Below are 15,251 nucleotides of genomic sequence, written 5' to 3'. Positions count from 1 at the left end.
GCCTTCCAAGGTCCCAGAGGGCCCCAGGCCTGGGCCTGGAGGCAGGGTTGAGTCCCAGCCCGGCAGATGCAGGCAGCAGTGACTAGGGAGAGGGCAAGTCTTCCTCCTCGGGCCAGGGGCCCACCCCGTGGTACAAAAATAAAGGATTTCAGATCGGAACCCCAAGTCCCTGGAGGTGATCTGGGGGCTCACATCCGGGTGCCTCTGGCTTGTAATAGCTAGAAAATAAGAGAGGGGAGGGACAGAAGGAAGAGGAGAGGGGGTCGGGGGTTAGAAAACCAGGGTGGGGTAAGGACAGGGTGATGCCAGGAAAGTTGGGGGAGTGGGAGAGGGAGGGAGAGAGGGAGAGAGAAAGGCAAGTGAGTCCCAGGCTGGCTCTGGAGAAGGGGTGGGGCTGAGGCCCAAAGAAGGCGGAGTCAGGACCGAGGAGGGGAGAAACTGCCAGTCTTGGGCTGGTGGTGGCAGCCTGGTTGGGGAGGGGAGGGGTAGGAGGAGCAGATCGCTGCTTTCCCAGGCAGAAAGGGGCCACCGGAAGCAGCTATCCAACCCATCTTAGAATTCAGCTGTGGCCCAGAGAGAGGCAGTGACTTGCCCAAGGTCACACAGGGAGATCAGTCTGACTGGGGGCTATTGTCACCCCTATCAGAGACCGGGTCTTTTCCTGCCACGCTCCAATCCTTGGCAGGCTCTTGTCAACTCATTAGCAAAGGCTCACCACATGTGGCCTGGCACCCACTCCACAGAACTAGGGGACATAGTACCCACATGCAGTGGTGCACGAGCTTCTAGACATGCGTGATGGGGCGGAGGCACAAGACTAGTCCTCCCCTCCCCAGCCTGGCTCCTTACTACTACTACAGGCAGGCAGGCACAAGTCTCCACCTCTGGACTTTTTTTCAGTTCTCAGGGCCTCGCCCCAAGGCCCAGAGAAGTTGAGAGACTTTGGTGGGTGGTGAGAATCAGCCAAAAGCTCGGCTCAAGTCCAAGGACAAGATATGAGGACCCTCCTTGCTTCCGCCCCTCCCTCCAGCTCTGCCAGGCTACAAACCCGGGGCGGCAGCTCTGGGGGCGGGCGCGGGGCCGAGGAGCTCTCACAGCAAGCTCAGGCTTGGGTCTGGGAGGGTGCGGACAGGGACCTGCAAGGAGGAAACGTGAGGAGGCAAGCGGGAAGAGTGGGGCCTGTGGCCAAGGCCAGCCTCAGAGGTGCCCTGCTGGGTTGGAGGACACAGAGCAGATACGGCCACGCCCCTCCTCCCCAGGCCAGGAGGCAGAAGGGGCCGAAAGGGGCGCAGGAGGCGGCAGGCAGGATGCTTGGGGATGCAGGGCCAGGGGGCCCGGGGAGAGGGCACGGGAGACTGGGACTAGAGCAGCCCCAGGGTGGAGACGGGAGCAGGCGGAGAGGAAACCTGGGCAGGGGCAGAGAGGGAAGAGGCAGGGTGCAGATGAGATCCAGGAGGAAGAGGAGGTGGATGAAGATGAAGCAGGACCTCCAGCAGGAAGCGGAGGAGGAGGAGGCGGTGGTGGGAGGGAGAAAAGGTTAGCGGGATCCTGAGATGACAGGGCTGCAAGAGAAAGTGAGAGAGGGATGGTTATGGGCGAGGCGCCAGGCGCTGAGCTAACCCTGGTGGCCCGCCCCCGCAGTTCCCGGCGGCAGCTGCTCCAGCAGGGAGAGGGCGGGAGGCCCGGGCTGTCATTAGCAATCGTCCTCTTGGGGGCGGGCTGCACCTTTCTCCTGGGCATCCGCCTCCACCTGCACCTGGGCCACCTCCACCTCCTCCACCTCCTGCCGCCGCCGCTCCTCCAGCTGCTCGTCCGTGCTCTGCGAACCCGCCGCCGACCAGGGAAGAGAGAGTGGAGACGCTGACGAGGGGGCGGGGCTGCGGGCGGCTTGTCCGCAGGGACCCCCGACCTCAGGACAGAGGGGCAGGCGGGATGAAAGGGACCTCTGAGAAAGGGAAGGCTAGCTACAGCCAAAGCAGCTGGTGCGGCTTCCCTACTCCAGAGAGCTTGCTTAAAGACTAGCCAGGCTGCTGCTGCAGAGCCAGGCTACGGGGAGGGCTGAAAGAGAAGCCAGTGGGCTCCTGGAAAGGTCTTACTTTGGGAGGATGGATCCAGAGCAGGAAGTCAAAGTTGTCCCAGGGCAGTCACCAGCCAGATCTAGATGCCAGCAACAGTGTCTGGCAGGCTGGGCCAGGTTGGTGACAGAGGGAGGCAGAGCAGCAGGGTACCCTGCACTCTTGCAGGGAGGAGCCAGCCACTGGCATGGGGAGGGGGCGGGTGGCAAGGGGATCACAGCAGGCCTGGGTGGTGACACACAGGAAGCCAGAGTTCCTAAGACTCCTGCACATGGGCACAGCTCCCACCTTCCCAACCGGGATCATGCCTATTGTGTGGGCCCTATTGCAGGCCCAAGGGTACTGGACCTTACTCAATTCTTCCCCACAGGCTGGCTGCAAACTGAGCCCTTTGGAGCAAGCTGCCATGGCCAGAGCCCACAGGGCTCCTGATGCCATTGAGAGAGGCTACCCAAAAGGCCTGTGGGAGGGTAGGACTGTGGGATTTCCCCATCCTGACCTAGGCTGACACTAGACAGTCACTAACTAGTCCCTGGGAAATAAACCAACAGGCGGGAACCCAGGAATTCCAGCCTGGAATCTCCAAAGGGCTCAGGACCCAACTCTTCCTTCACAGAGAATTCAGCAAAGTTGTAAGAAGAGAGACTTGCCCAAGGTCATACAGAGCAGCATGCCACACTTTGGCCCCTAGTTCAGCGTGCTCTGCCTCATGCCTGTCCATGTGGCCTCGTGAATGAGACATCAAGCCTACCCTGTCTGTGCCCTTGGAATGGTGCTGCCTGACTGATCCCCAGCCTGGGCCAGTGGTGTGAGCTGACTGGACAGCAGAGGCATGGGATGGATGGCGTTGGCTGTGACCATGACCATGAACATTATGTGGGTGTAGCAGGAGGGAGGACGTGGCAGCAGAATGGGGGAGAGGTGCTGTCTTTACACAGGGCAGGGACTCACCTTGGTCTTACGGCTAGTCTCTGAGCTTAGGCCGTGTGGGGAGCTGTGGAGTTCCTTAGACACAACACACAGGAACTCGGCCTGGTCCTCGCTGCCGTAGTTGTAGGAGGAACCGATGTTCACCAGCTGGGGAAGGGTAGGACTCATCACCCTCCCTGCCAGCAGAGGGCAAGAGAGATGGTAGTCTACTGGAGGGCCCCTGCTGACAAGAGGCAGGCCAGGGACCAAGCCCAGGAGCCCTCCATATCCTCCCTGGGGTCCAACAAATTTGCTCACATCATTTCTAGGTTTTCTGAGACAGGGCCTCAAACTCACTATGCAGTTGAGGGTAAACTTGACTTCCTGCCTCTACCTCCTGAGTGTAGCTGTGGCTCTCCTAATAGTGGGTGTGGCACTGGCACTGATACATGGAGTCCTATCCAAAACTAGAACCTTGCCTGACAGCTCTTCTCAGTTTTACAAAGGCCTTGAGAAGGAGGTACTGCCAGCTCACATCCCAGGATGCAGAGGCTGGGAGAGGATGCTCAGGTAGTAGGAGTGACAGAGGGCAGGGCTGGAAGAGAGGGTGGCCTCCCATCCTAGCTGGCTGGTTGGTCTTCCTCACAATGGCTATCCTAGAATCTTAGCCTTCTCCTCCAGCTTCCCTGTGGGAAGGTGCATAGGAAAGTAGCTCAGTTCATCTCTTGTTCTCAGGGCAGATTGGACCTTGGGTTCATTTTGAGAGAAACCCAGCAGGCAGAGTGCGGCCTTGTGGCTGATAAGAGGAGTCTCCTGTGGTGAACCACATAAGGCCTGGAAGCATGTATGTATGGTCATACTCATACCCTGGGAAGCCGCCACTTGGGGCTTCCAGGAAAGGGGGATGCTTATGGCTGTGCAAGTCATGAGACCCTGGAGGTCAGGGCCAGGGTCTGGCAAGGATTCCACTCACCTCCGGTTCTGGTCTCCTACACCTGAGCTGTCCCTAAGGACAGAGACTGGCTGCTGTGCAGACCCTCAGTGACTAGGATGCCCAAGGGCAAGGGCTCCCTGCCTCTGTCTCAGTCCACCTGTGCCTAGCAGGCACTTTTCTAGTCTTGCTTAGTCCCATTCAAGAAGAGTCTGGGTTTGGGCTGGGGGAGGGACTGGAGGCTGAGACTGTGAAAAGGACAAACTTAGGGTGTCCCTTGTACCCAGCCCACCTGCTCGAAGCGCCAGCCGTCAGACATAGTGGAGACCATCTGTGTGAGCTCCTCCTCCTGGCACTGCAGTACACGGTACACATGTTTGGGCGGCACCTATGGGTGAAAGGGTCACATGGAGGGTACTTCTAAGGGTACCAGGCTCCCAGCTGCTTTATCCTGCATTGTATAACCCTAGATGGAGGGCGGGACAGTTAAAACAGGAAGGAGGGAGCCATGTTCAGAATACCTACTATGTGCCAGATGCTTCCCATTCAGGGTTCACTACTTCTGAGACCCTTGTGTCTTATGGAATCCTATACTGAGGCTCTCAGAGAGGCTCAGTTACTTGCTCAGGGTTATCAGCTCAAACGTACCAGAGCCATGTGTGGAATATGGGTGACACAAGAGGAAAGCAGGGTAAGGTTTGGGGAGACATTCTGGGTTATCAGTCAAGTTATGCCCTCACCTCTTTGGCCTCTGTGGCTAAGACTGGGGATGGAGCTCTGATATGCCAGTCCCAATAGCTCATATGTACCTACAAGGGGACTGCTTGAATCCATGAAGTAGACATTTACTCATCTTGCATGGCCTTGGACAGTGGTGGGTGGATGATTGTACTGCTACTGGCATCCTCTGTGAACAAGGGTAGCTAGGCAACTTTGAGCATCTCTACTTTCCACACAGGAAAACATAAGGGCATAAGAATCTTTGGTCAGTCAGGGGCAGAACCCTAGCTATATATCTCTGGGCTGGGGCTGTGCTAAGCAGCCTGGGAGGCCTCCCTCTTGCCCCTCACCATTCCCCCAATCCCTTCCCACCACTGGTCCTGCCTCCTTCTCCAAACCTGGGTCACTGTGTAGTCTTTCTCTTCCATCCTGTCTTTGATGATTCTGATCAGGGGACCAATGTTATAGAATTCAGCTTCTTCCAGGACTCCTAGAACACAGAGCAGCTTGTCATCTCTACTGTCTCCATGCCCCATTCTCCTTGTCACATTCCTAGATAGGGTCTATAAGTTCAGGGCCAAGAAAGAGGAAACATTTCAAGTCTAGGGATTTTCTCAGTTGGTACAGTGCTTACCTAGCATGCACAAAACCATGGGTTTGGTCCTCAGCACTGCACAAATTGGGTGATAATGAACACTAGTAATCCTAGCACTTGGGAGGTAGAGGCAGGAGGATCAGATGTTCAAGGACAGCCTTGGCAACATAACAAGTTTGAGCTAGACTAGGCTTTATGAGATCTGGTCCAATCCAAACAAAAGGGAACATTTTTCCTTGGTCCCCACATAGGAGGCTGAGATTCCACTCTTCAGCAAGTCCTGTCTCTTGTGTTTTGATGAGCATGTGACCCAAGACTACCTGGTGAACCTGGGGCTCATTGGGACTGTGCCCTAGAATATGACAAGGAGGGCCTAGGCTACCTACTGTGTGCCCCCATTTATCAAACACGGGCTAAGTACCAGGCCTGTGCTGGGAATATCCCACTGTCAGAACTAGAACTGAGCACTTTTATTATGTCCACTGAACAACTGGGGAAACTGAGGCCAAGAGAGAAACAGCTTATCCAAGATCACATGGTTGTAAGTCACAGAACCAAGGCAAGCTCCACCCTTAGAGCTCTGAACCCCTCACTAGAAGTAAGTAAGCTTTTGGATACCCCCAGCTACCACTCATAACTGTTAGTAAAGCTCTTGTGAGTCCATCAGAGGTCCTGGAACATGAGGGAAGCAGGTGTCACTGTCTGTTGTGTTACAGACACACAAGATCAAGTAGATCCACTTCCAGATCGAGTCAATCTCTCCTCCCACTTGCTGAAGTACAGAGAGCTCCCAAGAGTCTGGACTACAGAAGTCCCTGCAAGGCTGCTGAACTCTCTAGGGACAGGAACCATCACAGATTGAACCTTTGAAACCTCACTGCCATGTGACGGAGGGATTCTGACCAGTGGGAGGTGAAGAGCGATAAAGATGGAAACTTGAGGAAGTCCGACCTCTGAAAGAAGAGACTGGTGGCCAATGAATCCCTGAGGGCTGTCTGTGTGAAGTACACAGTGGATGTTGGCAGCAGGGAAAAGCGCAGGTCAATAGCCCCTAGGCTAACACACTGACCCCAATCCCAGCCTGCAGAGTGGGTGGGGTCAACGGCTGTTGTCATAGTCCCCTGGCCTCTGGTACTTCCTTACAGCAGTTGGATCCGTGACAGGGTCATTCTGATATCTGTTGGTGCTCAACCAATACATGCTGGAAGGAAGAGTCAGCAAGGACCACTGCCTGAGTGACAGAAATCTCCCAGGCCCTGGCTGAGAGAAACGGCGACAGCTATCCAACCCTAAGCTGCGTACCCCAGGCGAGGCCACTTCCTACTGTGGGAAACTTCCTTCTACATTCCCATTGCTTAGTGTGGTAGGTGCAACTGTCACTACTTCATAGACCCAGAGAGGTTAACCAACCTTTCTACTGTCACGTGGTAAACTTCCTCCTGAAATCCATCTCTCAGATATTTCTACACCCCGCCTGAAGATATGAGCAAGAGCACCAGAGCTCTGAAGAGCCAGAACTTGTAAACAGGTGTGTGCTGTGATGCAGCTGGAGTATGAGCCTCCCAGAGGGACCTGCTCCTGAGCCCAGGCCCCACCCACGTGATCGCTTCCCCTTGGACTGCCGGGCAGCCAGCTGTAGACCAGGCACAGTGAGCTACCTACAGTGAGCTCTGAGCGTGATGATCACCTGACCTTTGGAGGCTCTTCAGATCACTGCACCTGTTGGGGTCAGCCAGCAAAGATCACTTACTAGAACAAGGGCTGGGTGAAACACCACAGATCCACAGAACTCATCTACAGTCCCAACACATTCTTCCAAATGTGGGTCATGATGCCCATATTGTAGGCACCAGTGGAGACCAGAGAAGACTATCCGTCCAAGCTGGCCTGGCCTGATGCAGAGCTATACTCAAGTGTACAGAGGAGAGCTGGTTTGAGGATGTCTGTAGTCCCTGCCTCTGGCCTATTCTTCACACTGCTTCCATGTCAGTTTGGCCCAGATATGATCCTCCACAGGCCTGGGAAGAACAGCAGCCCTGCCAGGAACATCACCCTGCAGCCGGCTTTGGGAACTTCATGAATTGGCTGATGGCAAGCGTCTGCCTGGGAGGCACAGAATAAGGCAAAGAAGGACCCAGTTCTCCTCACATCCAGCCTGGAGCATCACAGGCTACATTAGGCCTTCCTGAAGGCCTGGGAGAAAGGTCATTCCCAAAAGGCAGAAGCCCCAGGGCCTCTTGACCCTCTTCCTGCTCCCATCTCACTTACCCAACAGCACTCAGTGACAGCTTGGGCCTGTCAGCTTGGCAGAGACCTGGAGAATGGGACCCCACTCCAGGGGAAAAATAATGAGGAAAAGTAGATACCACCCTGACTCCAAGAATGACTTTAGGAATCCCCAGATGGCTCTGGCCTGCTCCAGAGAGCCCCAGACCAGCCCAATGAACCCACTCACCCTCCTCAGCCATGTCCTTGTCCAGCACCAGTTTGCCATGCCTGAGGAAGTTCAATATGGGCCCGAAGTAGGTGGGGTCACGGTCAATGAGGTAGGCCCCGGTCTCATCCTGTGGAGATGACCACAAGATGTGAGAGGTGTGCAAGCCACCCCAAGTGTAGCCCCCACACATAAGCTCAACTGATCACAGGCTGGAAAAGGACAGCAGGGGGAAGAAGAGGGCGGAGATGCATCGATAAGGCGCTGGGCTCCAACCCTATGTTTTCCAGACTGTGTGACCTTGAGTCAATCACCTGGCCTCTTGAGCAAGTCTTCTTTCCCCCATAATCAGAGGATTAAGTGTGAGCATAGAGTGTGACCTTACTTCTGAGAGATCCCTAGTTCAACACAGGCCTCAATGCATTTCCCTCTTGGGAAAGTTTCCCTCTTGGAAGCTATTCCCCTGAGCCAAATATCCACCAGATGTTTGCAAGTTTCCAAAGGAGCTTTCTGATTGGACACTTGCAGCCTGCAGGGAGGACCCCCTGAAGAAGCAGAGGACTTGCCCAAGGACATAGTGTGAGAGGGCCACAGAATGCGGGCCAAGGGACTTTGACAAGCCAACTCCAGAGGCCTTGCACACGAGGAGGCCAAAGTCAGAGCAGGAGAATCCATCCCACTCCCCACTCCTCCCAGATCATTCTGGAAGTTGGCAGGAGAACAGTGAGCTCACAAGTGGTATCTGCTAGGCCAGGGCTCTTCCTTACATTAAGCCCATCTCCAAGGCATCCAGGCCTCCTCCACCCTGTTCCCTGCACCCCTCAGCTGCCCACACCTCAAGGGCGGGGAGAACCAGCAGCATCAACTCCAACCGCTGGAGTCAGCCAGGGCAACAAGGCAGGCCGGGCTTGTAGGTCCCTCAGCACCGCCCCACAAGCAAGGGAGCGTCCCGGATCCAGGGCAGCGCTCCAAGGCTCCAAATGGCCGCGGCCGGTGCTGTCCCGTTGCCACGGAAATGGGCACAGCGATACCTCTCAGCTTCCTCCCTCTCCTCCTGCCTGGGCTTCCCGCCTCGGGATTCAACGAATGCTGCGTCGCCCAGGTCGGAGGCCGAGGGACGCGCAGGCCGGACAGCCCCTTAGCACGGAACCCGGACGCCACTATCAGCGGGCTCACCCGGTCAGACTGCAGCTCTTCGCCTTGGCACAGGCGGCTGAGGAAGGACTTCTGCTCCCGGCACAGCGTCTGGCGGGTGGTCAGGAACACCGTGCCCCCCACGTTCAGCCGCACCCACTTGCCCCAGCCGCCCCCGGCGCGGCTGCCCGCCCCTGCCGGTGGCGCTGCCTCCCCGGCCTCCATCCTCATCGCCAGCTGCGGTGTCTGCATCCGCCCCTCCGCTCGCTGCGGGCGGGTACCAGGCGCGGGGTATGTCGGGAGCTGTAGTCTGGAGCCAGGGTTGGGATGCTCTGCGCCTGTCCTGGTGTGGCTGGGACAGCAGATCTCGCCCCACATTACCTTTCTTGCTGGACACCTCGTCTCTCCTTTTGGCCAGATTGCTTGATTTGCACAAGGCCTGGGCCCTGGGAAAATAGCGATCGTCTATCGGCTATTCTCCCCATTTGTTCTTTGTGCTGGGGGGTGGGGTGGGGGTGGGGACTCAGCTGAGGAATGCCTGACCTGAAAAGAACTTCCAGAGATTCCTATATTTACCTACACCTACTTTTTAATAGGTGCGTGTGAATGTATGTGTGTGCATATGCATGTGCGTGTGTTGCTGGGGATGGAACCCAGGATCTCTGGTATGCTAAACCACATCAGCAATATTTCTTTTTGCCCCATGTGTGGTGAGGATCACAGGGATGACAATGAGTCACCTCCATCTCCTAAATTGTTTGAGGACATCTAGTTGGATTTAGGGCTGTCTGAACATTTCTGTGTGACAGAAAGCTGTGTGGACATATATATTACTCATTTAGGCTCCTGGTAGCCCTGCCAGGTTGGTCCCACCAAGACAGTGGTACAAATGGGGCTACAAAAGTAAAGACACAGCGATACATTTCCATACAAGTCTGTTTCCTCTGTCCTTTCCAGGGTTGTCAAGGATCAGGTCAGGGCTCCCACACTAAGCCCAGGCCTCCTCCACCCAGCTCCCTGCACCTCTCAGCTGCCCACACCCCAAGGGCAAGCAGAAGCAGACATACCAACTTCTTTCTCAGTTGCAGTCAGCCTGGATAGCAGGGCTTAGGAGGTTGAGAGGGGGGTATGAAGGCAGCCCTGGTTTGTTGGGGCTTGTGGGGCTGATCACAATAACCACTGGTTTGCAGGGATGGAGAGAAGGGAGGAGTGGATCATGTGGGATTAAGAACAGAGATAAGTCTGCAGGGACAAGAGCCAGAGTGCTCTAGATGCGAGTCTTGGGCTACTCTGAAGGAAACAGAGTCTGCCTAAGGAGTGGACCTACAGGAGATGATGTTCAGATACTGGCTTCCCTGATGCTGCCTACTTCCATAAATATGATAGAACTTAATCATGGAGGTGAGGCACCTGGTAGCCTTCTCATGTCTGTTTGCAAGATAGGGAAAGGGAAGTTGTGGAATACCCCCATCCCCCTTCCCCAGATACCTTGCCCAGTACTTGAGGAGTATGGGCTGTGCAACAGGCCCGTTGAGCACCAAGAAGGAATGGCCTTGGGGTGATGTTTTGGGACCATCACTCTGGTATTGGTGTTCCAGAGGATTATTGAGATGGGAAAATGGATGGGAAGGCAAAAAGGTGGAGAAGCTGTTGTAGAGATGTGGTATCTGCTGCCTCCCACCCACACTGTTCAGCGGGCTCCCAAGGACAGGTGTCCCTTTTAGGACAACACAGCAGGTAGCCAAAGTACCAAACACTGGACATGACTCAGGGAATGGCCTGGTTTCACTTTCTGTTGCTGTGATACAGCATCCTGCCAAAAGCCAACTCAGGAGGAAAATGGTTTTTTTGGCTCACAATTCCAGGTCATAGCTCTTTGTTGCAGGCAAGTCAAGGAGGCAGAACTTGATGCAGCTCATCTAATCCTCAGTCAAGGACAGAGAGAAAATGAATGTGTGGATGCTCTGCTCACTTTCTCTACCCTTACACAGTCCAGGACCCAAACCCAGGGAATGGTACCACCCAGAGAGGGCTGGGTCTTCCCACATCAGTGAATGTAATAAGACAATCTCCTACAGACATGCTTAAAGGCCAACCTGATTTAGAAACATCTTCATTGACTGTCTTCATGGATTCTAGACAACTGAAACTCACCATCATCCCTGGGAAGGTGAGTGGAGCAAACCCCTTATAAGGTTGGGGATCAGGTCTTCCTCCTCTAGCCAGGGTCCTGTTATCAGTGCCTGACCATTGATACCAAAAGCATTTAGCAAAGTTCTCAGAACCATGCTCCAGGCATTCTCTCACAACAATAGTGATGACATCAGCCACAAGAGCAGCAGGTACTATTCACTGGAAGCTTTTCCTGGTTCAGGTGGTACCCACACATGGGCTAGCATCATTCTGGGGCTCAAGGACACAGATCCTACTTCTCTGTGCCTATCTTATGTCGGAAAATGAGGCCCAGAGGTCATGGGCTCTTCCCAGTCAGTGTTGGAAAAGGCTATAGAGAGCAGAGCCAGCCTCGGAGTTTTGTCTCACCAACTCAGAAACCATCCCACCCTTCTGCCTCCATGGATCCTATGTCAACCCTGAAGTGGCAGTCTTAAGGCCACACCACAGGTGAACAGACCACAGTCCACACAGCTGGTCCGAGCAGGCAACCTGAGCCCAGCATTATCCTCATCTGTCTCCAATTCTGGAGGTGTCAGGTGAGTCCCAAGAAAGAGAAAGGCTGGCCTCCAATTTTTCCTACTTCAGAGTTCCTATCTCTTTGGACACATAGAACCCCTTCAAACAGATACCTAAAGTTCTCTCCGTGAATCAATGTTTCATTACTGTGACAAAATAACCTGAGTAAAATAACTTAAAAGAAGAAAGTTGTTATGTTTTGTTCATATTTTCCAAGGTTTACTGACTTTTTAGGGTCATGGGCGGGTGCAGTACCAGGGATTGATACTAGGGTCTGCTCACCTCATGACAGTAAAGAAGAAGGGAGGATAAAGAAGAGAGAGTGAGAGAGAGAGAGAGAGAGAGGATACTACAGAAACTAAAGATAACATCTACTATTCCACTGGGTGTGGAGGCACACACCTTTAATCCCAGCACTCAGGAGGCAGAAATAGGTGGATCTCTGAGTTCAAGGCCAGCCTGGTATACAGAGTGAGTTCCAGGACAGTCAGGGTTACACAGAGAAACCCTATCTTGAAAAACAAGACAAAGAAAGATCTACTATTCCAAGGCACGACCTACTTCCTCCAACTAGGCCCTACCTCTGAAGAAACCATTCAGCTTGGAACTCATTAGTGGGTTAATCCATTGATAATGCTAGTGGCTTCATATGCTAATCACCTCCAATGGTGTCCCAGCTGAAGACTAAGTCTTCACATATGAACTGGGTGAAGTCACTTCATTTAAACCACAACTCATCTGAAGTGGTACCGTCGTCACCAGTGAGGGTCACAGCCAGAGCCAGGTAACAAGATCCAAGGCCCCTAAATGGCCCACGGCTGCCATTACATTCCTTCCTGTGTCTGGGCTTGTCTGGCCCTTTTTGGGTTGAAAAGCAAGGTGTACTAGGGGGATCTTCACCTGACTCTGGAAAGGCCCTTAGTCCTCTCCAAATGACACTCATGTGTCACTGGGTTTGTTGAGCACCTACTGTGTGCCAAGATTGAAACCTGGAGATGAAGATGTCAGAGGTAGACCCTGTCTTCCAGAAGGGCTTTCTTGGCTCCAGGAAAGTGGGTTTGAGGGGACTAGATAAAGCCCACAATCCAGGCAGCCTAACTGTAATTGTGCATAGTCATTTCTCTGTGGTTTATTTGCTTGGGGTTTTCTCATGCTTACCTCAACCTCCCTCAGAAGATAATTGGGAGACACCAAATACTTTCCAGGATGGTGACAAAGTATCAAGAGAGTTAAACCTTAATTGCTAGCTGGTTCCACTGTCCCTTGGCGGCCCTTCTGATGTTTTTCGGTAGGTCCTGATTTAGCTGAAAAGTGAGACAGGTAAGAGTAGAGGTGCAGGGGTTCAGGGGTGCAGACTTCTAAACAAGGATGCCAACCAGCAGCCCAGCTTTGAGGAAGACCTTGGAAAGGCCACACACTCCTCCCTTATTCTCCATCTTACTTACTTTGTGCATTGGCTTATGAGAAAGCAATCAGTATGCAAAGCCTAGAGGTGCATGCCCACCCTGCCACCTACACAGAGGCCAGAGAGTACAGACTTTTGTGAAGCCAGCCAGCTTGAGCCAAAGGCTACCTCACTAGCCGTGGATGAACCAGACTCCCACCCACTCCCTGCTGAGGCTGGAAAAGAAGACAGGAAGAGAGGCCACCCCTAGTCTCCAGGGCAGAGTGGCTGCCATTGTGTGCCAAGCCTCGTGGCCTAACGTGACTCTGAAGTTATTCTATGTTGGGACTCAGAATAGGCCGTGGGTTCTTGTCTGAGCACATCGTCCGTGGGTTGTCCTGTTTTTAATCATCTTCTTTTAGCAGTGCCTAGCATCTGAGTGGCTTGTGTCAGCTCTGCTGGCAGTTCTATGATGAGGATGTCATTCATTCCATTCTCCTTACCTCCAAGTTCAGAATGTCAGAACATCACAATTAGCTTCAAGCCCTTGTTTGGTTCCTCGAATCCATTCCGCCCCTGCCTTGGGGGCTGACTCTACTGCTTATCCTTGTGTGGGTGTACCTGGAAGTCAGCACCTGGTTAGTTCACCTGAGGACAGAATGGATGGAGTGGGTCAGAGAGCTCACATCTGGCTGCAGGAACTATTTCTGCTGAGCAATAGGCTTCAGAAATCTAGGGTCTGAATCTGCTCCACGGTCCCCTACTCATGACATCTGGTTAGCTAGGTCTGTGACCTCACCAAAACTCACTTTACACTATTTGCAATAATTAAGCCATGATGTTATTGCATTTTTCAGTGTCCTAATGGGTAGTAAATGTTGGCTCCCAGACTGAGCCTTGGCAGGGGCAACATCCTGGGTGTATGCATGTGTGTGTGTGTGTGTGTGTGTGTGTGCGCGCGCGCGCGTGCGCACGTGAGCGTGTGTGCGTATGTGTGGGTAGAACAGACCCACAGGCCTGAGTGTTCCTAACAATGGTGTCACCATAATTTTACCTAGAATGTTCTAGTATTTTAGTAGATGTTCACCAAGTCTGACTCAGGGGTGGGAATTTGGTTTCAGAGAAAGCCCAAGGTGGGGCACACATGTAATCCTACTACTTGGGAGGTGAGAGCAGGAAGGCTGCTGAAACCCTGTCTCAAAGTTAGATGTCTCAAAAAATAAACAGATGAATAGGTATGTAAGCAGGTAGGTAAGCAGATCAATAAAGTAGATGAGCTCTCCATGCTCCCCCTGAGTTCACAGAAAGGGCCTATAACTGTCTTCTACTCCATGGGGTACCTGCTCAACTCACTTAAATTGTGAAAGGGCAGTCTGAGGCCAGGCATAGTGGCACATGCCTTTAATCCCAGCATGCGGGAGGCAGAGGCAGGAGGAGAGTTCAGCAAAGGCTCCTAGCAGCAGGGCATTCCCCCATGACCACAGTATAGGATCAATCTAAGACCCAGAGGAGGTACTGGAACCTGTCTACAGACTTCCATCTAATGTCCTAACTAAAGATAACACATGCAAAGGGGGGGGGAGATTTGCATCTAAGCCACCTTATACTTGGTTGTCAGCTCTCTGCCTCTGCCCCCCACCCCCTACTGCGTAGCCCAGGCTGTCCTGGAACTCAAGAGCATCTTGCCTCAACCTTCCGGATGCTGAAATTTCAGGTCTTCACCATCACACTCAGCCTTGGCTCTCTGTTAGACTGCAGCAGTTTCTCTGCCTTCTGCTTTTGAAGCATGTGTGATCTGTGTAGCTCGCCCTCCACTGTGGCTCTGCTTGGTCCTCTGTCGCAGTGAGGTTTGCCGTATGTTGCTGGCTGGAGCTTCACAGACCGGGGCTGGGTTCTTCTGGGCACCCCATCACAGAGAGGTGGCATATGCAGGTTTCATCTGTGTGGTCACTCCTCCCTTTGGAATGAGTCATCCTCTGTTGAGGAGACAGGGGAGGACGTGTTGATTCCCTTCTCCTCCAGCTAATTTATCTCAGCATGAATTTCACTAGTCACTGATTATTCTTGTGTGAAATAATCAAGCATGGTGACTGCCAGGCTCTGATTTTGTAATCCTATTACTGCTCAGTATTCACTGGTGTTTGTCTATTGGACAGTCTTCTTCTGCTTCCTTAATTAATATCGATACAGGCTATTACAGTCTTTATTCTATGGGTTAAAATGTTACTACTGTTATTATTTTATACTAAAACTATCTAAGATTTGATTAATGGGAACCTCTTCCTGGCTTCTGTACTTTTCAAAATAAATTTTTTGAAGCTGCAAATGAGTCCAGTTGGTAGAGTGCTTGCCCAGTGTACACAAAGCCCTGGGTTCTA

At 53.2% G+C, this 15,251-nt stretch overlaps 1 protein-coding gene across 8 annotated transcripts; it reads right to left on the bottom strand.

The window, feature by feature from the left end:
- Position 1: 1 nt before the first annotated feature.
- Kctd17 (potassium channel tetramerization domain containing 17) lies at positions 2 to 9,181 on the bottom strand. 8 transcript variants are annotated; one of them, XM_051189320.1, is made up of 9 exons: positions 8,841 to 9,181; positions 7,686 to 7,794; positions 5,034 to 5,125; positions 4,208 to 4,303; positions 3,027 to 3,152; positions 1,726 to 1,819; positions 1,407 to 1,562; positions 1,049 to 1,136; positions 2 to 218 (listed from the first exon to the last, which is right to left on the bottom strand). In XM_051189320.1, exons 1-9 carry the CDS (start codon positions 9,174 to 9,176, stop codon positions 149 to 151), a joined length of 1,167 nt encoding a protein of 388 aa, XP_051045277.1. In that variant the 5' UTR covers positions 9,177 to 9,181; the 3' UTR covers positions 2 to 148. The 8 variants fall into 8 exon arrangements, 7 of the variants coding, with proteins under 7 accessions (XP_051045277.1, XP_051045279.1, XP_051045281.1 ...); XM_051189322.1 differs by having other exon boundaries at positions 1,488 to 1,562; XM_051189324.1 differs by lacking the exon at positions 1,407 to 1,562.
- Between the last annotated feature and the right edge of the window lie 6,070 nt (positions 9,182 to 15,251).

Source organism: Phodopus roborovskii, unplaced genomic scaffold (assembly GCF_943737965.1).
Source record: "Phodopus roborovskii unplaced genomic scaffold, PHOROB, whole genome shotgun sequence".
NCBI lineage: Eukaryota > Metazoa > Chordata > Mammalia > Rodentia > Cricetidae > Phodopus > Phodopus roborovskii.
This window is presented reverse-complemented; position numbering and strand designations above follow the sequence as displayed.